The following is a 25034-nucleotide window of genomic DNA, read 5'->3' as shown; positions in this document are numbered from 1 at the left end:
AAAATAGTTTTATGCATCAAAATAGAGGATTGGATTGTGCTCATAGACTAGGGGATTCAGTATTAAACTTCCCTATATTTTCTATTGACTTAGATAGTGACCCTCAACTGTGTATTTAAATGATTCCATGTTGTCACAGTAATCTTGAAGAAAAAAGAAATGAGGCAATTTACAATATCTAACAAGCTGAGAAACCCTGCATTCATTAAAGATGGTTAACAATTCAGAGGATTATTTGTATGCGGTTTAACAAAAGCTATAGGAGATTGAAAAATAAAGACAGAGGTAAATGTTCACATGGTGAAGATAACCTGTTTTGCAACAGAGAAAGACAGACATCTTCAACAAGTTATTTTGATGTATTTGTGCAAATTAGAATACATTGGACTACATCTCATAATATAGTTATAAAACACACAGCTTAGTTTGATTTGCTTAATTTGGTAATTTCTATGACATTTGTTTAGGGTCTAATCAGACAAATATGTAGTAGACTGAATTTATTATACCATATATTGAAAGTTTTGGATTCATTTTCACTAGTGAGAATGTAACAAATCTAAATAGATAAGAATATATATGAGCATATCTGATTTAAAAAAATCATTGTAGTTAGTGAAATAATTATAGCTATAACTTTAAATCATGTGGAGAAATTCTCATTCTTAGTGCAATAAAGGTCTCAAAGGGAGAATGCCTTACAATATTAAACTTTATCAAACTTTATTTAATTTAAAATTTATTAAAAACTTATACATACAATATATTTTGACTCTACTGTCTTCCCTCCTCCAAATCTCTCCAACCCCCTTTACTCACCCAACTCTACACTTTTCTCTCTTACAAAAAAAAAGAGAGAGAGAGAGAGAAAATGTGTACTTAAGACAAACAAAAAACCCTCAACAAGACAAAAGAGGAATATGTCAAAAAGAAACAAAAAATACACAAAAATACGTATGTAGAACGTTTTGTTTTGGCAACCAACTTCTAAATATGCACATCGTAGTGTGCAGCTGGTATATACTCCACTAGAGAAAACTGATATTCTTTTTCAAAGTAACTATCAGTTGCAAATACTTTGTGGTTAGGAGTGAGACTTGGTGTCTACTTCCCCTTTTCTGGAGGTCTCTCTTGTGCATGCTCTCACAGTCTCTGAGAATCCCTAAAAGTATCAGCTCTGTTGTGTCTGGAAGGTGCTAAGATATTGAACTTTTATGCAACTCAAGGTTAGTGAGTCTCATGTGTCAGGATGAGTTCCCACATTGAAATCAATTGACAAACTTCCCTGGAAACTTCAAATCTACACAGATGTTAGGAATGTGGATGTTGGTGTTGATGAGAAAAGATGGTTCAAGAAAGAGTGACATATTCAAGCGATGCCCATGTGGACTTTGAGAAATTTTAAGCGGAAAACAGGCACAGGAGAAATCTGAGACAAGGGATAACCTGAGAACAGACATGTATGTTTATGAAAAGCCTTTCCTTTCTGTCTAGCTTTTTTTTCTCATTAAGAGAACCTGAAAACCCAAGAGCAATCCCATCCCTTGAGACATGAATTCAACTTAGGCTTCTACATATTTAGTCATCCTGGTTTCTAGTCTCTGAACCAATTGTCTTGGATTTTAATTAGAGAAGGGCATCCTTTTCTCTTCTCAGAGTGTCTCTTTATATGATCAGCTTCAAACTAGTGATTGTCCTTAGCATGTAGAAGGTGAAATATTTTTGGAAAACCTCAGGTATGTTTTGCTACTAAAATGAATCATACGCCATGGATGTTCTTGAGTGGATTTAACTTATTTTCCATTCAGTTTCTTTTTTTCTTTTAGTGCAAATATTAACATGCATTGATGATATTTGCAAATCATTAGATCTCATCCTAACTTTAGCTGCCCAGTCTCTCTGACTAGATGGAGAGTTATGTAGGTAGATGGATTAAAAAAAAAGATAGATGAGTACCTGCATGATTTCAAGTAATATTGATGTTGTTACAGCAGCCATGTAAATTAAACATTCACCTTCTTGGTTGAGATTCCTGCTGGAGTCACAGGCTATCTTGGACTTTTCCTCCTGGGTATTTTCATTGTTATCAACTCTGAATATATTTTCTTTGTGACTGGGTCTTGTTGCTGCAGTAGAAATTTCATGGCTCACTTTCCCTGATCGAGGTCATATAGATAACTTAATCTAGTTTTTCCCATATTACCTCATATTTGTGAAAAGACTATTTTTCCTGTAACTGAAGCCACCTTTCTTACAGAGGCATCATTTGGAATCTTCTAAGATTCACACTAAAGTAAAGTTAAAACAAATAAAAATAAAAACAGTTGCTAGTAATAGACAATACTTTGTATCAAGTAAAAATAACCATTTTGGTCTCAGTTATACACAATATTCCTACGACTGAGTGACATGGAACAACAATATTTGCACTTGTTTCAGTTTTAAGTCATAGATGCTGAATAAGCAACACAGAATTGACTGAATCCTTACCTTCTGTGAGAGCAATGTCTTGAGGGTTTGAGAGTTTCAAGAAAAGGGGGTGTTGATAAAATATAATCCCTAACAAAGCCAGTATCAGAAAGTAACCATAATCCTAGTACAAAAATATGCTAGCAAAAAAATCTTCCTTAGCATTTGTGGTTAAGAGAGCACATATACACATCTTGATGTTCTTAATGATATATAAGTATAGAGGAATGAGGGGTTTAAAATGTATGAAGCTTTCTGTTTTCTGGACTGAGGCAAGTCTACTATATAGCTGATATTTTTATGTGATTTGGAGAGTCTAGAGAGACTCTTTGAGAGCAGGCAGCCATGGGGCACCACAAAAGGAGAGGAACAAAGCCCTTGACAGCTTGCTGCCAGATTGGGAGGTTTCTGGAAACCAAGAGACTTGACATATTACCTTTCTAAGATCCAGGAAGGCAAGTCTTCAGTTCTTCAAAAAGACTAGTACTGTATACTCCACTGTCAATCCCTGGTTTCATGGTTAACCTTAGCTTGAATCTTTTCAGTTATGGAGACAGTATTAGCATTGTTCAATAATGTGTATAATAGCAGGCGACTGAAATATGGCATAGGCTTCAAAGATACTTATTAATGTCAACAAGTTTTTGATTCTTGAAGTTTCTTTGGAGATCCAATGGAGAAAATGATTTTGGAAGGCAGAACTGTAAAATAAACAGACTCCAATATTGCTACACATGACTACATTTTCCCTGAATAATCATGTTTTTCCAAATATGTACTCAGCTATTACTTATTTCACTGATTCTCTGGCACCACACTTTGTCTTGCCAATAGAAAAGTGATTCTCTAGGTGACAGAAAAGCACCTGCCATGCAGTGAAGTGGTCACCTGCTTAGGATTAGATAGGTCCTAGGGTGTCTTCTAGAACCCTAGGTTAATGGAATCTGCTAAGAAGCATTAAACACATGAGAAGTGCAGATCTAAAATTGCACAAAATTAAGACTCATCACTGCTGTAATAGCACAGAACAAAATTGTGACACTCCTCAGGTGAGATTATTCAATCTGTTTTTCACCTTGAGTTTTAAGACAGATAAGTTTTACCATAGCAGGTCTGAGCCACAAAATGTTGAGAATAGCACATTTGTATGTTTTATGTAGCTGTAAGAATTCTTCGTGCTTCTAAATCAAACTAAAACAAAGACGTTTTCTTGTAACCTTTTCTTCTGGTATGCCACTGCTTGGATTTCTAGGTTTGTGTGGCACCATTGTTTAAGTCTAGTATTATGAAACATGGTTAATTATTTGTTAATGTCTGAGTTATTCTTATATCTCTATAGGGAGAATGATCCAAGGTGGAAGAAATGTCAAATGTGACTCTAGTAACCACATTCTTCCTCTCAGGTATTCCCCATGCACCAGCCCTGGACACCATGCTCTTTGTAACCTTCTTGGTGATTTACATTCTAACTGTGCTGGGCAACTTCCTGATTCTGATGGTAATCAGGGTGGACTCCCACCTCCACACACCCATGTACTACTTTCTCACCAACCTCTCCTTTATTGACATGTGGTTCTCCACAGTCACAGTACCCAAAATGTTGATGACGTTGGTTTCCCCAAGGGGAGGGGCTATCTCCTTCCATAGCTGTGTGGCACAGCTCTATTGCTTCCACTTCCTGGGTAGCACCGAGTGTTTCCTGTACACAGTCATGTCCTATGATCGCTACCTGGCCATCAGTTACCCACTCAGGTACAGTAGCATGATGAGTGGGAGAGTGCAGGAACATGGCTCACTGGTTCCCTGCACTCTGCTGTACAGACTACATTGACCTTCCGTTTGCCCTACTGTGGTCCCAACCAGATCCAGCATTATTTCTGTGATGCACCTCCCATCCTCAAGCTGGCCTGCGCAGACACCTCAGCCAATGAGATGGTCATCTTTGTGAACATTGGGGTAGTGGCTTCGGGCTGCTTTCTTCTGATTTCGTTGTCCTATGTGTCCATTGTCTGCTCCATCCTGAGGATTCGCACTTCAGAGGGCCGGCACAGAGCTTTCCAGACATGTGCCTCACACTGCATCGTGGTCCTCTGTTTCTTTGTGCCCTGTGTTTTCATCTACCTGAGGCCAGGCTCCAGGGATGCTGTGGATGGAGTAGTGGCTGTTTTCTACACTGTGTTGACACCCCTACTCAACCCTGTTGTGTACACCCTGAGGAACAAAGAGGTGAAGAAAGCACTGTTTAAACTCAAAGACAAAGTAGCATATTCTCAGAGCCAGTAACCACTGGTAAATAGACATTTCAGCTTTTCACCATCAACAATATAATTTAATTATGGTCCATCATTCAATCCAGCTTTTCCGGAATACTCAGTCTAATATTTTCTAAGGATTTCCTAAATTTAATTAGATCTCTGACATGTGACATATGTGATCATAGTTTGAGGTTTTGTCTCTTTGCAAAGGAGTTGATTTTTGCTTAAAAATAATACCAACAAAACACTGTGAAATTGTCTCTTTTGTTTTATGAGGTTGAAATTCTCTTTCAGTTGACCTGTTAGAATGCTCCTTTTGGCTTTATTTCTATCATGCTAATACTTCAAGTACATAGTCATGGTCTCATTGCAATTAGCAGAGGTCATATTATTCTTTGGTTTAGTTCTTCAAAAATATTTTTTTACTCTTTCAGTAGTCCTGTGTTTGTTTGTATGCATAGATATGAAAACATCCAAAACAATGCTTATAATATGTAATATATAGTTTCCTATGAGTAATTCCACATAGAAATACACTTGTGTATGAATATATGTATGTAATCTCTTTATAAAAATTTAACTCCTGGAAATGCTCCATGTCTAGTGGGCAAAAAGTCAACTATTCAAACGTGTAAAAATTCAGTGAAATTATAGGTTGTTTTGTTTTGTTTTGTTTTGTTTTGTTTTGTTTTGTTTCGAGACAGGGTTTTTCTGTATAGCCCTGGCTGTCCTGGAACTCACTTTGTAGACCATGCTGGCCTCAAACTCAGAAATCTGCCTGCCTCTGCCTCCCGAGTGCTGGGATTAAAGGCATGCGCTACAACGCCCAGCTGAAATTATACTCTTGTATACTCACATAATGGAGTATTATAGAGCAATGGTCAATCTACAGCCCCTTATAACATGTATTTTAGAGTTATAGTTTTTGCTACAGTCGATATGATTCAACATCTAAACGTAAAAATACGTTAAATACACAAATATATTGAATCATAACAAATATCATCAAAAATAAAGTCCTAGTCATCTACCCTCCTTACAACATAGTAGATACTTTTCTATCACCAGGAAATACACTTTCTCATTGGTTAAACAAAGTGTGCAACTACAAGACAATCAGTGAAGGAAATGATCTCCAGTTATGTTTATAGCTCAATACACATTTTGGGAACTGTGACTATCCAGGAAGAATTATGATGGACTGGGAGATTTATTATATTAAGTGTGCTAATTCTCAGACTAGATTGCCACACTTAGGATAGAGCAAGAGGTTGGGGAAGATTGGAATAAATCAATCTCTTTGGAGATGGCAGGATGGTTGCACTCATGAACTCATAACATGTGTCATTACACACAGGAGGTACACAAAATCCACCCACTCAACCTTTATTCAAGGAAGGAGGAGTGGAATAAACTCCCAGAAGCTGAGATGCTATTGACAACTGATGCCTTCTAGAGAAAGGGTAATCAGTTCTCTCCAGTCGCTTTTTGCCTTATACTTATAAGTTGACAATTCTCCCGTAGATGGATGTGGGATGGTGTTAGACTCAGTGGGTCATTAATAAAACTTAAAATAAGATGTTATGAAGTTGACAGAGAGATGCATGTGTCAGGTACTCAGGTTTTAGATGAGGAGGAAAAGGATGAACATGATCCAAATACCTTTTATATTTATATGAATGTCTGAAAGAACATATCAAATATTATATCTAAGATGCTATTATTTATTATTATTATTATTATTATTATTATTATTATTATTATTATTATTATTAGGTTTTTTGAGACAGGGTTTGTCTGTATAGCCTTGGCTGTCCTGGAACTCACTTTGTAGACCAGGCTGCCCTTGAACTCAGAAATCCACGTGCCTCTGCCTCCCAAGTGCTGGGATTAAAGGCGTGCACCACTACGCCTAGATGCTTGCTTTTAAATATTAACATTACTTCAGTATTTCACTGTGCTGTTAAGGTTTTTGTGAACTCCTCCATTTCATCAGTATAGAAAGGATAGTTGATAATGTTACTGCACTTCTCCTTTTAAGCTGAAGATTTATCAAATTCTTAACCATCAAATATTTTGAATACTTTATAGGGCAAAGGGATTTTGTTAATAGAAATAATTTTCATAAACTTGGTATTGACCTGGATCAATCATAAAGTTCCTCTTATAATAACCATAATATTCCAATGTCATTAGAGGGCATAAAAGAAAAGTTCAAAGTCATAAGCAAGAGATGTAATAATAAGGCAGTGGGTGGAAAGGTAAGCTCAAAAAAAGAAAGGGTTTAAAATAAAGGAATATAGATCAGTGTTAAAATATAGAAAAAGCAAGTAAATAAATGGTCTTTTAGATGACTGTGAGCATCCACTTCTGTATTTGCCAGGCACTGGCTAGCCTCACTTGAGACAGCTATATCAGGGTCCTTTCAGCAAAATCTTGCTGGCATATGCAAGATTATGGGATGGGTACCCAGGTGGGGTAGTCTCTGGATGGTCCATCCTTTTGTCTTAGCTTCAAACTTTGTCTCTGTAACCCCTTCCATGGGTGTTTTGTTCCCTATTCTAAGGAGGAATGTAGTATCCACATAGCCCACCCCCCCATGGAGGAGCTATAGAAAGTACCCAAGGAGCTGAAGGGGTCTGCAACCCTATAGGTGGAACAACAATATGAACTAACCAGTACCCCCAGAGCTCGTGTCTCTAGCTGCATATGTAGCAGAAAATGGTCTAGTTGGCCATCATTAGGAAGAGAGGCCCTTTGGGCTTGCAAACTTTATATGCCCCAGTACAGGGGAATGCCAGGGCTAAGAAGTAGGAGTGGGTGGGTAGGGGAGCAGGGTAGGGGGAGGGTATAGGGAACTTTTGGAATAGCATTTGAAATGTAACTAACGAAAATATCTAATAAAAAGAAAAAGAAAAAAGAAATGGTCTTTTAGAATCTCCAGAAGAAATTAACTTTATTCACATTTTGAAGAATGCCCAGTTTGTTTCTCTTCCCCAGACTATAGACAGTGAATTTGTATTGCCTCAATAAAGGAAGCCAAGGTATCTGTGTGTCTGTTTAGGACAACATGAGGATGGGCAGTATGTCATAGGAAGAACTTCCTGCATCCACATAAGGACCAGTAATCAGTGCTTTCTGGACAGAGAGTTCAGGGACCCTCTGAACCAAGTGCTAGCAGCCAGAAGAGCACATGTTCTCACATTCGTCATATTGCTATACTGAGCAGGTAATGTCCAGCAAGGGATGCTCATCATACATGGTCATAGGACACAGGAATCACTCAGCTAATTCTCTATTGCAAAGAACTAGAACTTTGCCTTGCACATAGTATATGTATTTTTCCAATTTAAACAGAGTGGAGGCTGGCATAAAAACTCCAAATTTTAGAAATAAGGGAGAACTGCAGCCACCATTGTATAGAGATGCCTCTAATTACAAAGATTAGTCAATGGTGCTTTTATTTAGAAAGCAAACATGTAAAAACATAATTATGAGATTTCAACATGTATCTTTTAAAAATTAGGAAAATAGATCTGCATATTCCCAGGCCTAGCTTAGGCCTAGCTCATGTACTGGCATAGACAAACAAGTTCCTTACAAACACCCACATACTGGGTCACAAAACAAATATCAACACATGCAGGTAAATAAAATAACTCTGTACATACCATCTGTCCACAATATAATAAAAGCTAGAATCAATTAAAAAAAACTCTAATAATTACACGAACCTCTGGAGACTGAATACCACATTACTAAATGATGAATGGATAATAAATTATCAACAATAAATAAATAAAAAGCATGGACATAAATGAAAATGAAAGCACACCACCACAACAACCCTAGGGCATCTTATAAGAGCCCTCTGAAGGAAATTCATAACTCTAAATGCATACATTAAAGAAAAGAATCTGAAAAGATCTAGGAGGAGTTGAAGGAGAGGAAATAATATGTATAGTAAGAGAGAAATCAGACAAAAAGAAAAATAGAAATAGTTTTAAAAAGAGAAAAAAATTTGAGAGCATGAATAAAATATGCAACTCAAGAATTTGGAAAAGCAAAAACAAACTAGACATTAGCAGGTAGGAAGATGTAACAGAAGAGCAGAACTTAATTAAAACAAAGAAAACAACACAAAGAATCAACAAATCTAAAAGCTGGTTCAATGAAAAGATAACAAACCCTTGGCCCAGCTAATCAAAAGACAGAAAGATATGATTCAAATGAACAGGGAAACATTCTGACAGACACCAAAGAAATTCAAAATATTCTGAGTATTTGTAAACCTATACTTCTTTAAGTTAAAAAAGAAACTAAAAAAAAAAAGGATGAATTTTTAGAAAAATTCAAACATGAAAGCAAGAAGAGATCAGTGACCTAAACAGACAGGTAACAACAAGGAGCTTACAACAGCAGTAAAGTGCACTGGAGTAAAAGATGCCCAGGTCTGATGGTCTCTCAGTGGTATTCTACCAGGACTTCAAAGAGATCTACAACCAACACTTCTTAAATTATGAAAAAGAAAATCAAAAGAGCTCTTTCTGCAAAACCAGTGTTGCTCTAATACCCAAACCAGATAAAACACATTAAAAATAAAAGAAAGAACATACAGGTCAATATTCTTATGAACATAGAATTTCAAAAATTCTCAATAATATACTTGTAATTACACACACACACACACACACACACGCGCGCGTGTGTGTGTATATCACCCAACATAATCAAAGTTTTCTTTATCATAGATGTGCAGGGATAGCTCAATATACATCGACCATATTAAAATCATATAAATGGAAATAAGTAAAAAGTTACACAATCATTTCAATAAATGCAGAAAAAGCCTTTGACAAATTTTATGATAAAATTCCTAAAGAGAGACAGTACATAGGTCAACATAATAAAGGACATTGCATGAGAATCCCACACCAACATCAATAACCTACTATTGATAACTGACACCAATAGACTTAGTAATGTGGAAGGAGAAATGCACATAAGGCCTCAACCCTACATTAAGAACTGTAGGCAACTAAGGAATGCTGAGCACAAGAGAAATTCTTCTCAGGAAAAAGGACACCAACTGGGTATCCAGTACCAAATGGCTAAGTCTGAACACACACACACACACACACACACACACACACACACACACACACACACACCATATAGACTGAGAAGGTTGTATATATGTATAGTTAGGAATATATGCAATATATAAATATACATAACACACATATACATACCATGTAATATATATAATATGGAAGAAAATTTAACAGAAGAGGTCATAGATTTTAAAGGGAGAATCACTTATAGAAAGGAGGAGTTGGATGGAAGAAAGGGAAGGGTTAGTTGATGTAATTATATTATAACCTTAAAAAATAACACATATATATATATATATTCTTCCAGGACTGGTGCGTGAAGAATATCTGAGTTGGAGGGAGAGAAAGGGTATAGAAAGGATATAAGTAAAGTAAATGCAGTATCCTTCTGTAATTTTTCAATCCCTCTCCCAAAGTTAAACTTTAACAATAGGAAAATAATGCTAGACACAAGATAAGATGTGCTTAGATATATTAAAAGTAGACTGAGCAAAGTCTGTCCTTGTGTCCATCTCCATGTAATGGAGTAGATTTTTGACTTTTGGTAGTATCCACTATTTTCTGTCTATGGCCTGATTTGCATTTTTCTGATGATTATTGACATTGAAGGCCTATCTCTCAGTCATTCACATGAATTTTTTAGAAAATATTCAAGTACTTTGACCCACTTTTTCAGAGTCATCTCTTATACATGCATGCAATATTTATGAGCTTGTAAACACATACTGTTATGTGTTTTGAATGATCTCTTTTGGATATTAACTCTGCATAAAATAGATGGCTTGCAAATATTTCCTTCAGTCCATGGCTGTTTCATTTTGTGGAGTGTTTGTTCTATGCAAACATTTTTGCTGGTTGGAGTCACAGTGATCAGTTTGCACTTTTCTTGGCAGTTAAACAGTATTTTTAAAGAGGAGAAATGTAAGTTCGTTAAACTGCTGATAAGTTGCTCAACAGATAACAATGTAATTTACAATACAGCCATTTTTCTGTTCAATTAGATATTTCCCTTTATTGTATGTACCAATATTTATTAACTTTGCAACAAATGTAATGATTAATGAAATTTATGTAATATTCAATCATACCAAATTAATTTTTAAAGAAAAACCATAGACATTATTGAAATTGTGATATATTATATACTGTACCTGCATTGTCTTAATTTAATCTTTAGAAAGAATTCTGCTAGGTACTGTCCTCTAGATGGTCCTAATGGGAAAAGGATATGGTCAAGCTTTGATCCCACACTATCTGGAGACAAAAATGAATATTTTGTAGTATATTTTATTAATACTATATTGTTTTAGACAACTTTTAGGCTACTTCTTTTTTGCATGTCAGGGTAATATCAGTGAATAACAGTAGCCATCGACTTAAGAAGGCACATATTTTTGATTAGTTATTGTTACACATGGGGATATGATTTTTGCTAGTGTATATTATTTGTATAGAGAGTAATTTAATTTTCTCTTGACATTTACAAGAAAATATAAACTGAAACTCAGAATATCTGTCTTGTCCATCTTTAAATGAGACATCTTCATGCAACTCAAAATAGATAAGGGATAAAGAAAATAATGATGAGGCACTGAGGAATGTGGGAGGGCATGAACCACCAGCAAAAGCTCTGAAAACAAAAGGACTGATTTTTAAAATTAATGAGTCATTTATAGTATTGAGGTAACTTAATTTTTAAAATATGTGTCTGTATTGATACTCCAAAGAGCTATCAGTTTTGTTTTTAAAAAAATAATTTTAGAAGGAAGTTAAAAATAAGAAAGAAAATGCAGCTGAAGTTTGTTCTCCACATATGCAATGTTGAAACTTTAGAAAATCTTGAACCACATTACACAATATTTTGTTCTATTCCCTTGGATTTTTTTTTCTTCAAATTAACATCTGGCGAAGCATCAGACTACAAAAGTGTCTACAGAGGCCTGTGGGCAGGAATGGTAACCTGCATTTCCAAAATATAGTTTGGGTGTATTTATGACATATCTGATAGAATCTCTGAAAGTTTATGTTCTGAGCAAATGAAGTATTGAAAAGAATTTAAAGTTATAAGCAGTAACTGGATAACATGTAGGGATTCAAGTCCTTAAAGGATGCGGTAAGTTTTATAATAATCCCCGTGCTGATATTTGTGCTCAGCTCTGCTGTCTCAGCAATTAATCAATGCTGCAATTTCTTCAATTATTTTAATTAAGTGACATCTAAATTCAGACATAGAAGACATAAAGCTTTAAGGCATGCTCTAGAGCTCCAGCGTGTGATTCTAGAAAGTTACAAAGCCCACGTGAGATGGCATGGTAAACTCATGGCACACCACAAAGTGAGGCGAGTCAGTCAGTCACCCACACCCAGGAAAGCTGATGGTTTTCTTATATAAGTAACACAAGCAGATGTCCACCATGTGGTTTTAAATGAAAACTTCACATAACATGTATAAAATTTATGAGTGTGCCTTAAGTTCACAGAGCTTTTCATTTGTACATCAAATTATGTTCCGTTTGAGTCTTTTAGTTCTAAGGAGAGAAAAATTGGCCTCCAGAGACCCAAACCAAATCATTCTACATTTCTTTTTATTGCATTAGAAACCTCAATCTCAGATGAGATACATAAGTCCACAGGGACTTGCGTCAACTGGTCAGAAGGCCAAGGTTGCTTGTCCCTGTAAGTCTGCCAGAAGGAGGTTCTAGCTGGGTTGTCATAAGAGATTTACTATGAAATTTAGTGTGACTCAACATTTTTCACACTGTGGGAAACGTTGCTAAAACAAAAACATATCTTATCCTCTTCCTGATAATCCTGGGGGACACTTTCATAGAGAGTGTTGTATACTAAGTCATAGTTATCACCGGGCACAGTCTGGCTGCACACAGCTGTAACTTACAGACTGAGGCAGGAGAACCGAAAGTTCAAAGCAACTTGGGCCACGTAAGGAGATGTTATCTTACAACACACAAACACACAAACAATCAAACAAACAAGTAAAACACTTGTGAGGGTAGACATTTAAGTTACAGTCAATGTCAGCTCAGTGTTTAAGTACTTCTGCACATTAGCTTTTGACTTTGCTAACTGAGAGGAGTTGTATGACTGGCCCTGGCCATTGCAGACCCTTGTGCAAAGTACACAACTTTATGACAGATGTGTGCCATGCTACCACAGTTAGTAGGATACTTCTTCTTAGCACAATGTCACAGCTTACTCAATGAAGCGATGGCAAACAAGCACAATCAGATGCTCTTTCTTAAGCATTTCTGAAATGCAGTACGAACAAATATTAGAAGTCTGGGCACAAGCTATATTAGATTTCCAGCTTTACCTTTCTCATCTGCTAGAAAGAATGGCATGCATTGCATTAAGAGGGTGTATGTGATATGTAAACATTTTTTGAAAAATAATTCACACACTATATATATGTGTGTGTGTATACACACACACATCTATATACATGTGTATATATATATGTGTATGTATGTATATATATACATATATATATATATATATATATATATATGATTGTGGGGCTTATTTTGCAAATTTTACCTCCTAGAAAGTATCAAAAGTACACTTTATACTTTAAGTCAAAACAAATATGGCTCGTGGAAGTAGCATAATTATATGAGAATCTGTTAATTTCTAAAAGTTGGAGAATAAAACCAATGAGAACTTGTTTTTATTTTTTATTTTTATTCCTCAGGATATTTGTTTTATTTTTATACTTAATGTCTGTTCTGTTTTCTTACAGAATAGAATTAAAAATTTTTGAAATGGAAACTTTGAACTTGAACACCCTGTCAGGAATTTTTCATAGAAGGACTGTTGATAGCTATTATCAGTAATCAATAGAAAGCATGCAATGTATATATCACATTCACGGACATATGTTTGCCCCTCAAAGCCTTGGTTTTTCAAAGTATTAGAAAAGTAAAGATCGATATAATTTAAGCTCATGAAAAACAAATAAAGACAGATTGGGGAATAAACTGTTTTGTTGAGTGTTTTCTAAAATGTCCATTTCCTCATAAGCATATTATGTCATTTAGTGACTGAATTATATATATAATTTTTATTTTGCGATGTTTAAACATACAAAAAAGGATATTCCTGGAGCTCTTATTTCAACTGAGAAAACATACTGCAAGAGTATCACACTGGATTGCAAATTTTGCGAAGTGTTTGTAAAGTAGTAAAGTTAAACTGTTTTTCTGACGTGCTCCTCATACTACAAAAGCCAGGCAAGAGTGTGGTCTTTCTGCTGAGACAGGTTCACAGGGTATTTTCTTTGGGATTCTTACAAGTATTTATCAAGAAACGAAAACATTATCAGTCACTTCATTAAAAATTAGGACTAGACATTTGAAATGCTCTTTGAAATTCTCATGGTGACATCAGCCACACAGTTTAAACACAGATGTTGCAGATGTTAAGAGTATTCATCCTTACTTGATTATTTATCCTGAGGAAGCACAGACCCATATTTTATTTTCAACAGTGCTTTCTTCACCTCTTTGTTCCTCAGGGTGTATACAACAGGGTTGAGTAGGGGTGTCAACACAGTGTAGAAAACGGCCACAATTCCATCTACAGCATCCCTGGAGCCTGGCCTCAGGTAGATGAAGAGACCAGGGCCAAAGAAACAGAGGACCACGATGCAGTGTGAGGCACATGTCTGGAAAGCTCTGTGCCGGCCCTCTGAAGTGCGAATCCTCAGGATGGAGCAGACAATGGACACATAGGACAACGAAATCAGAAGAAAGCAGCCTGAAGCCACTACCCCGATGTTCACAAAGATGACCATCTCATTGGCTGAGGTGTCTGCGCAGGCCAGCTTGAGGATGGGAGGTGCATCACAGAAATAATGCTGGATCTGGTTGGGTCCACAGTAGGGCAAATGGAAGGTCAATGTAGTCTGTACAGCAGAGTGCAGGGAACCAGTGAGCCATGTTCCTGCTGCCAGGAGGGCACACACTCTCCCACCCATCATGCTACTGTACCTGAGTGGGTAACTGATGGCCAGGTAACGATCATAGGACATGACTGTGTACAGGAAACACTCGGTGCTACCCAGGAAGTGGAAGCAATAGAGCTGTGCCACACAGCTATGGAAGGAGATAGCCCCGCCCCCTGGGGACACCAAAGTCATCAGCATTTTAGGCACTGTGACTGTGGAGAACCACATGTCAATAAAGGAGAGGTTGGTGAGGAAGTAGTACATGGGTGTGTGGAGGTGGGAATCCACCCTGATCACCGTCAGGATGAGAAGGTTTCCCAACACAGTAAGAATATAAATCACAAGGAAGATCCCAAAGAGCATGGAGTCCAGGACTGGTGGGTGGGGAAGACCTGAGAGGAAGAACGTGGTCACTATGCTTATGTTTGACATTTCTTCATATGGATTATGGCCTTCATATGGATTATTTTCACTGATGGAGAACACCCCGTAGAATTATTTTATATATATTGTATAGACACCACAGTCCAAAGGAACTGTCGATTTCTTATTCCATTCATACCCCTGTTAGCCATAAGAAAAGAATGCTAAACTTATATGAAATGGTTGACTTTTAACAAGAGGAGTAAATTAAGTACTCTTTCTTTTTTATAATTAGAGAAAATATGTTCAAATAATAGTAAGTGCTAATAGCTTTCTCCTAGCACCAATGTCCATTCATATAGCCTTCTCTCTTTTTTTTAATCATGTGCCTGCAAAGATACACACACACACACACACACACACACACACATTCATTTTTCTTTTGATCATTAAATAAACATAGATGATGAAACTTTACAGCATTCTTCCTCCTGGATAGAAGCTGCTCTCTCGTCAGCAGTGGATGCAAGGCATGAGTTTGCAACATTATTATGTTGCTAATTGCCTGCCTTTTTTCCTGTGTCCTGTCTTTCTGGTCATATGAAATGCTGAAGACTACCACAGGAATGGAGAGAGCACATCGACTCTATTTCTTTTTATCACTCCAGGACTTTGAGTTAGTGTTCACTCTATGGAATCAAATGATCTCTGCATTTTGAGATGCTCATGAAATATTGTGTTTCAGTTGTAAAGAGACCTAAACATTGACTCATCTTTAAGTATCAGGTCTGAATGAAATATAACAATACAAGATACTTTGAAATCTAAACATTCAAATTGTCTATATAGTCTGAAAATTATTTTTACTTGTTGGTGAGATATCTGAGACAAGAATTAATTTTTTTTCAAAGAGCAGACTGGGTGTCTAATAAATAATATACTTAAATGTAAATAGTAGTGAAAAGTAACAGAAGCTGAATGGAAATCTAGCCAGAATTCTAGATTAAATCCAATTAAAAGAAACATCACTCGTCCAGTGTTTAGGATACTTCTGCACTTTTTATCCTTGCCTCTCTACCAGAAGCAGTCCTTTCCTGTGTGGAAGTCAGGTGGAGTTGGGTTGAATGCTTAGAGGTGAAATGCTATGGTGTACAGAGAAAGTACTTAATTGACTGATGCAGTATATAATAGACTTTTATTAAAAACCACACAGTGTTAGTTAAGTCAAAACTAAAGCAATAGAAACTGATTTAAAAAACAAAACCGTGAAGAATCTAAGAGTTGCACCTGAATATGTTGTAGAATTTCCAGTGTGAGCAGCCAGGAAGGAAGTATTGAGTTTAGACACTTTGGACTACTTACCAATTACGGAGGTCTGCTTAGGATCACTAGGCAGACATTAAACTTTAAAGAACCTTTATGCCCTTGATGAGCAGTAGCCGTTCTTCCCCCTCATGGTTAAAAACACAGTAGAAAAAATATAAAAGCAAGAACTATTGGAACCAGAGCTTAGAACTGGGGTTGATAGCTCGAGAGATAAGAATTTGGCTTTATATTCCTCATTGGTAAGAATATTTTAACATTATTATAAACATTGAGGATTCTACCCAAATCCATGTGTGCAAGCCAGTTCTGCTTTGATGGACTATCCTTTGTTTAACCTTTTTATTTTGCCAAAATGTAGTGATTAACCATCAAAGTCTAGCTCCCAGACTTTTGCAGGGAGTGATCAACACCCCTCCTGGATTTCTTCTCTGATTTCAAAAGTGGGCTTTCATGGCCTTGGGGGAAATTCTCCGTAGAGACTCCCAATCTCTCTGATGACTCTAACCTTTCTGTGCTCCAGGGACATTTGGTTGTAATCCCTCCTAGAAATTCATTTTATTAATTCAGTCCCTCCTCTCCAGGGCATTGCAGGCTTGTGAGCTTCTGTCCAAGAATGGATGCACCTCACATTTTCTGGCTCTGAGATTTCTCTGAGTCTTCTGCCTTTGTTCCTTCTTTAAAATTTAAATATGTTTGCATTTTTCTGTGAAGGTGCTTTTGCTGTTTTATTTTCACATGAATTAATGAAGCTAAAGATATTTCTTTCTGGAAACATCCAGAAGATGTTTCCTTTTGGAACTGATGTATGTCTTAGCTACCGGGGAAAGAGTCCTCATGAAAATAAATAGCAAACCAAAGGCTGCACTTTGCCAAAAGTCACGCCAGCAGCATTACATGAGTAATATTCTTCTCCATGGAACTGATTCGAATAATGGACGTCCCTTAAATGAACATTTCTGAAGATAAACCTATCACAACACTCTATTTCCTAACACTGGATGTACAACTACATGAAGACATATTTGGTCTATGTGAAACCATCACACTCTTTTATAATGTTTATTTTAACAGTTACTGGCCATTTAGTTCTACTTAACTGGTTTCATTGTCACTTTATGGCATGCACAATTTTGGGATCCTAATGTCCTGAGAAATGTATATCCTGGTCAGTATAGGGTTTCTACTAAGAGGACCTCAAAGATGACATTGGATGACTTTGCTATTTTTGTAATAAGAAAAGAATTATCCAATTTTGGGGCTCTTTGTCTTAATATGGTGAGAATCAAGAATTCTGCACTCAGGCCAGCAAGATGGCCAGTAGGTTAAGGTGCTTACGGTATACTCTTGGCCACCCAAGTTGGATCCCATTTGGACCTACGTAAAGGTAGAAAGAACTAACCTCTAAAATTGTCCTCTGACCATCACAAGTGCACATGACCTGTGCACATTCTCACATACATCACGTACACAATGATGATGATAATACTACCAATAAGTTAAAAATAAATATAACTCTTCACTTGTAGATTTTAATGGAAGATCATGTTCCATAGCCCAACCATCCCCATGTGATAGTGCCCTGATGCTTTGCAAATGCTCAGAGAAGGGCATTTGCATGTATTTGGCTACCATATTTATCCCTGGACTTGCTGTGCCAGTGTTCCTTCTTGAATCATCATTTCTTTAAAACAGCAACTTTGCTCTCAAAGTTTTTTGCACTTTCATGTTATTTTTGAGTAAACTTTTAAATTTTTACAAAAAGATCTCTTTAGGTTTTAGTTAGCATTGCATTGACTATGTAGAGTCATTATGGTAGAACTGACGTTTTATAAGTACTCATGGATACCACATATGTCGTTGATATCCCTAAACAATGCGTGTAATTTCAGTGCTGAGACAAAGCTAATTTTCTCAGATTTATCATTAAATATTTACTGGCTAGATATTTTAAGTGGTAATTTTAAACACATAGTAAGACAATAGATTTCTTTTATCAGCATTATTTCCTGAAGTTCATATACTCACTGACTTCAGATACTGTATCAGATTTCTTTTATTTAGATGGCCATGCTGTCTGCCTGTTCTCTGTGTGAGAGTCCTGAATACCAAATTAGGAAAATGCCTCGAAACAAACGTGGTCAGCTCCTAAGTTCTCCTTCCTCAGAAACTTCAGCTGCCTATAATTTTCACAGATTGAAAGAACCTGTTTGTATACATTTGGTATTTTGTCATTTACTTTATATAATTGCATAAAAAGTATATGGACAAAATCTTGTAAGCATATGTACATAGGTCATATATTTTAAAGATTACATTCTTTTTAAAATGATTTATTTATTTACAGTATGACTGCTTTATCTGCATGTACACCTGCATGCCAGAAGAGGGTGCAACATCACATTATAGATAGTTATGAGCTACGATGTGATTGCTAGGAATTGAACTCAGGGCCTCTGGAAGAGCAGCCAGTGCTCTTAACCTCTGAGCCATCTCTCCATCTCCCATGGTTTATATTTATCATGACCTAAGCACTTCTGTAATTATCATTGACATTAGAACCTTATACATTGCCAGCTATTTTTGGGCTCCTCATTTCTGCATTCATTTCCATTTTGGTCACACTTCTTTGTTCATTCATTCTTGTGATTTCTTTATCATGATTTCAGATTGCTTTTCAAGGCATTACTATTTTAGTTAAATGTGCAGTTTTGAAATTTAATTAAGTGGATACTATGGAAATATCTAAAATGTAGCTTTGATTAAATAACATTATATTTTGAAGAGATTTATATATTGATATATTGTATTAGCTTTATTGATGAGATAAGATGATGAACCTTAAAGAAGGGAAGATTTACTTTTGTTTATGATTACAGACTCTTGACTTCATGGACATATGATTTTATTGCTTTGTGATTATGTCATGGCTGATGCCTGTAACCACAAATAGAAATTGTGACTGCTCACCTCCAAGGGCTAGAAGGCAAAAGAGAATGGTTCACCTACTATATACTCTTCCTGAGTAAACCCTTCTTCAAACTAGACTCTGCCTTCTAATATGCTCCTCTTTGCATATTCTCATTGGCTGAGGACCAAATCTTCTACACATGGGCTTTGGGGAACAGAATAATAAAAAAATAGAAATGCATATACATGTATAGGCCTATTGAAGAAAACTCTCCTTTGCTAGAAATTGAGTTGAAGGAGAAGATAATTTCTAATATTTATAATGGAAAAACTGGATTTCAAAACAAAGAATCTTTCTGATTCCATGTTTTTATTCTTCCCTTTACATACCAGGTTCCTGATCACACACACACACACACACACACACACACACACACACACACACCCTCCCAAGCATAATACACTAATACACTCACATGAAATTTTATTCCCAACATTTTTCTCCTCCATTGTGTCCTCAGTAGGGATTTACTGATAGATCTTGATGCTTGCCTTGTTAAGAATTCTCTTCAGTGCTAGGAATCTCCTCTTCTCTCTTGTGCAAGTTAAATGACCACAGTACAAAGCATGCCCCATAGGACAGAGGAGACTAAAGGGAAGAGAGTCTTGTAAGCAGAACCCAGGTTAAAAGAAGCAACCAGAACTCCAGACACATAGCAGCTGCTCTAATGTGGAAGAGAGATAGTTTCCCTCAAGTTTTCAGGGTCCCAGAATGTGTTTCTAAGACAAACTCCTTATTTTTCATAAGATGGAATGGCACAAAGGCAAGAGACAGGTTTGGATCTTCTTCCCCTCAATCCAAGACACAGATCACACACTCATCCCTGTTAGATGTCCAGCTTATTTCAAAGGGTTAATAACTTCTAAATTATGAATGAGTGTAGTAGCAATAAATTCAAAAGGTTCATAAAAGTGTTTGTAATAACAGGCTTAGAATTTGAGTTGAATGAAGCATCTAGTTTTTAATCTGTGCCAAAGAATGAGAGACAATTCAATAAGTTCTTCTGGAAGTCTACTTTCATGGAAATTCAGTAACCTTTCAAATGATTCTTCATTCTGAATGAGGTCTGGTTTAGTTTGTTTTTCACTGGGGCAATGTCAGATCCTTTTAAAACTTAATTGTATTATTTTTGGAGACAGGGTCTTGCCACGTAGTCATTGCTGGCCTGAAACTCACTACATAGAACAGAGTGGCTTCAAACTCCCAAAGGTTCCTTTTCTTCTGCCTCCCAAATGTTGAGATTAAAGGTGGGGCCTCAGATGCTTTCTTGAAAAGAGATGTGTATGGAGGTATTGAGGGCAATGAGAAGAGGATCGTAAAAGTATAGTTAGGGAATTTGTATGTTTGACTTAGCCCAGAGCAGTATGCAGTGAAAAACTGTGCCATTTAGCATTGTGAGTTTATTTAGAAACAGAAAAGCACAAATTAAAAGAAGATTTTAGGAAATTACAGTTTGCAAAATGTTTAATTTTTTCTGGTATATTAAAATAAAACAACCTTTAGAATCTGAGTAACTTTCTCTCTCTTTTAAAAGATTTGCTTATTATTATATCTAAGGACACTGTAGCTGTCTTCAGATGCACCAGAGCAGGGCATCAGGTCTCATTACGGATAGTTGTGAGCCACCATGTGGTTGCTGGGATTTGAACTTAGGGCCTTTGGAAGAGCAGTCAGTGCTCTTAACCACTGAGCCATCTCTCCAGCTCGTAACTCTCTTTTTAACCTGTGTGATTTATTTGGTTTTTTACAAGTCTCACAGATACTTAGATTTCATTTCTTAGTTTGTAGTGATATCATCTGCAACATTTATTACTCTTATGCCCAAGTTGCAGGTACCCAAAGACTACCAAGGAGCCAATTCTGATCTAAAACACATAAAGGCCTTTATTTTCTTTATTAGATATTTTCTTTATTTACATTTCAAATATTATCCCCTTTCCTAGTTTCCCCCCCAAAAGCCCCCTATCCCTTCCCCCTCCCTCTGCTCATCAACCCACCTACCCCCACTTCCTGGCCCTGGCAGTCCCCTACCCTGGGGCATAGAACCTTCACAGAACCAAGGGCCTCTCCTCTCATTGATGACCGACTACGCCATCCTCTGCTACATATGCATCTAGAGCCGTGAGTCCCAACATGTGTACTTTTTGGTTGGTGGTTTAGTTCCTGGGAGCTCTGGGGGTACTGGTTAGTTCATATTGTAGTTGCTCCTATGGGGCTGCTAACCCCTTCAGCTCCTTGGGTCCTTTCTCTACTCCTTCACTGGGGACCCTGTGCTCAGTCTAATGGATTGCTGTGAGCATTCACTTCTGTATTTGTCAGGCACTGGCAGAGCCTCTCAGGAGACAGACATTTCAGTCTCCTTTCAGCAAGCAATTGTTGGCATCCACAATAGTGTCTGGGTTTGGTGACTGTATATGGGATGGATCTCCAGGTGAGCCAGTCTCTGGATGTCCATTCCTTTAGTTTCTGCTCCACACTTTGTCTCTGTAACTCCTTCCATGGGTATTTTGTTCCCCCTTCTAAGAAGGATTGAAGAATCCCCAGTTTGCTTGGTCTTCCTTCTTCTTGAGGATCATGTGTTTTGCAAATTATGTCTTGGATATTCTAAGTTTCTGGGCTAATATCCCCTTATCAGTGAGTGCACACCATGTGTGTTGTTTTGCGATTGGGTTGCCTTACTCAGGATGATATCCTCCAATCCATCCATTTATCTAAGAATTTCATGAATTCATTGATTTAATAGCTGAGTAGTACTCCATTGTGTAAATGTATCACATTTTCTGTATCCATTCCTCTGTTGAGGAGGAGGGGGAAGAAGATAGGGGGTTTTTGGAGAGGAAACCAGGAAAGGAGACAACATTTAAACGTAAATAAAGAAAATATCTAATAAAAAATGGAAAAAAATCTGCATTTCTGGAGTAATCTGAGGGAACTGAACACAGAACCAAAAGCAGCTGATGAACAGGATGGCTAAGTTATCTATTCTCTGTAGGATGCCTTACATTATCTATATATACCTTGACCCTGCTATTGTAGCTTGATTGGCTATTGCTGGGGGGGGTGGATGGATTGTCATAGGATGCTTGCTCAGGAGAACTCTGTGATTTTCTTCCCGGAATTAGAGTTTAGCCTCTGGTCTCATACAAGATGGAGTTCCTTAAAAAAAAAAAAAAAAAGGAATTCGTTGGGCTTTACAATAACCACTGCATTTTCTCCCTTATTTCTGTCTTATATGCAGGAGGTTTAGTTGTTTTTAGACTGCAAAGAAGTGTTTGCTGTGACTACATCAGTTATATCATTGTATTACTTCAGCTATTCCACTGAGGACAGGGAAGAGGTTCAGGATCCTGCTTCCTTCACTTCTTCAACCTTGCCAGTTATTGTACTTGCTGAGACTTTTTGTCCAGGGCAAAAGCTATTATTACTATTTATGAGTAGCTGCTTAACTATGAACAGACTTATTTATCTTCTATTGAACTTTAGTTGACACCTGACTAAAAGTAATCAGGGAAATTAGTAATGATCATAATTACTGATAAGCTAGATTTAGAAGAACTAGCTTTTGGATCAAAGTTTAGCAAACCAGGAAATGATCAGAGTAACAATTTATAACCCAGCATGAATAGATTTATCATTTTTTCATGTAGAAAACTATGATTACAGAAAAGGAAACTCAATTATATATTATGGCACCACATCAAGTATCAAGATAAAATGTGGCAAAAACTTGAGAAGATATTGGGGATCAGGCATGAAGGAGCTGTAAGTTGGTCTTCCCCATAGAAAGATCAACAGTATCAACTAACCCGGAACCCTGGGAGTTCCTAGAGACTAAGCCACCAACCAAAGAGCATACATGGGCTGGTCCGTGATCCCCAGCATATGTGTAGCTGAGGACTGCCTTGTCTGGCCTCAAGGGGAGAGGATGAGCCTAATCCTGTAGAGACTTGATGCCCCAGGGAAGATGGATGCAGGGAGGAGAGGGATGAGGCAGGCGTCAGTGGGTAAGGAGGATAGAAAGTGGAAGGTGGATGGGGAGTGTGAAGGTGAGGGTGGGGGAGCACCCTCTCAGAGGCAAAGGGGATGGGGGATGGGGTGAAGAACTTTTAGAGCAGGGACTAGGAAGTGGGGAAACATTTGGAATGTAAAAAATAAAATAATTTAACAAAAAAGAATTCATAATTCAGATTAGATTATTTAGTACTCATATTGATTACTACATATAAGTAACATAAATGTTACTGCAATTCACAATTAAAGACTTCTACAGCTTCTAAACTAAATCTTAGGGTAGAATGTCTGATAGTGTTGAAAGACCCACAACGTGAGGACTCCCCCACATTCTGACTCAGGAGAGGCGACACCCCAAAATCACCCACAAGAAACGGTCTTGCTGCAACTGCAAGAGGATTTTTATTCAAGAGCGTTCTCGGGCCCATGGTCATACACCACGCAGGGGTAGAGGACCATGGCGCCCTGAGTAGCTGAGTAAGGGGGTATTTAAAGGAAGAAACCACAATTCATGGAGGTGGGGAGGGCGTTGTTGGAAAATACCAAAAATACCAGTTAAGAGTCACAAGGAAGTATAAAGTCACAAGTGTCAGGTTATCTCTCAAGACAGTTTCTAAGAGCCCCTAACAATCTAAGAGCCCCTAAAGATAGCACATTTGCATTGCAGGTTCCAGTAATGGTCAGGGTGCCATTCTTTGAATTGAACCCAGGAAGCAGGTGGGTGGAGGAAGGAATGTCGCTATCTGTTTTATGACCAGTACCTGGAGCACTAAGCCACAAAGGCTACACTCCCAAGCCTGGGCCCAAAAGCCTCGAATTTTGTTTTTACTTTGCTATACTTTTTTAATACTTCTTCATTCCCCCCCTTTTTTTTTTTTAATAGTTCTAATCTTAGAACTAGACACTATCTTTTCTCTGACATATTTGATCCTTTAGGGCATAGTACTGTTGTCTCAAAACTAAAAGCCGCACTGCACTAATTCTTGTTCTAATAAAGGTGACTTGTCTATTTAACACACATGCACCTATAATGAAAAGCAGACGCAAAATCAAAAGGGGTCTCATAAAGGTAGAAAGTAGGGTGGTCAAGAGTACAAGATAAGGGCCTTTCCACCGGAGTCTCAAGGTTTTCTGTGCAGAGACGTCTAATGTAGCAGGTCTTCTTCTCTTGAGTAGGCCTTCTGGAGCTGCTTTTTTGCTCGCTGTCTCACTCACTGGAGCACCTTGAGCCTAGAGAACAAAGGCTGGGATAGCAGCATGTCAGCACTATGTACAGAGGCTATTTTTACCAGTGGAGGGGGCCCCCTGTAGAGTAATTCATAAGGGGGTCAGTCTAAACTGTCCAGGGGTGTTTTTAACCCTGAAGAGCAAAGGGTAGGAGAGGAGAGCTATCCAATCATTAGCGCCAGTCTCCGCTGTCAATTTGGTAAGGGTCTCTTAATGGTTTTATTTATTCTCTCTACCTGTCCTGAGCTTTGGGGCCTGCATGCACAATGTAACTTTTAACTAATCTCTAATATCTTGGCCAGTCCCTGATTTACCTGGGCAACAAAGGCAGGTCCATT

The 25034-nt window shown here is 37.4% G+C and overlaps 2 protein-coding genes across 2 annotated transcripts; one reads left to right on the top strand and one right to left on the bottom strand.

Moving 5' to 3' along the window:
* The first annotated feature begins 3832 nt into the window (after positions 1-3832).
* Positions 3833-4752, top strand: LOC110301982 (olfactory receptor 10G9-like). The gene is given in 2 exon segments (XM_021172717.2): positions 3833-4241; positions 4244-4752. Coding segments are annotated over 2 exon segments (918 nt in total).
* A 9545-nt stretch (positions 4753-14297) lies between these two features.
* On the bottom strand, positions 14298-15233 carry LOC110302265 (olfactory receptor 10G7). The gene has a single exon (XM_021173103.2). It carries the CDS (start codon positions 15231-15233, stop codon positions 14298-14300), a length of 936 nt encoding a protein of 311 aa, XP_021028762.2.
* Positions 15234-25034: the final 9801 nt, after the last annotated feature.

This window comes from Mus caroli, unplaced genomic scaffold (assembly GCF_978045245.1).
Source record: "Mus caroli unplaced genomic scaffold, Mus_caroli_1 scaffold_11, whole genome shotgun sequence".
Lineage (NCBI taxonomy): Eukaryota > Metazoa > Chordata > Mammalia > Rodentia > Muridae > Mus > Mus caroli.
This window is presented reverse-complemented; position numbering and strand designations above follow the sequence as displayed.

Coding starts and splice junctions, on each gene's coding strand:
- LOC110302265 (XM_021173103.2), bottom strand. CDS start 15,233: ATGTCAAACATAAGCATAGTGACCACGTTCTTCCTCTCAGGTCTTCCC.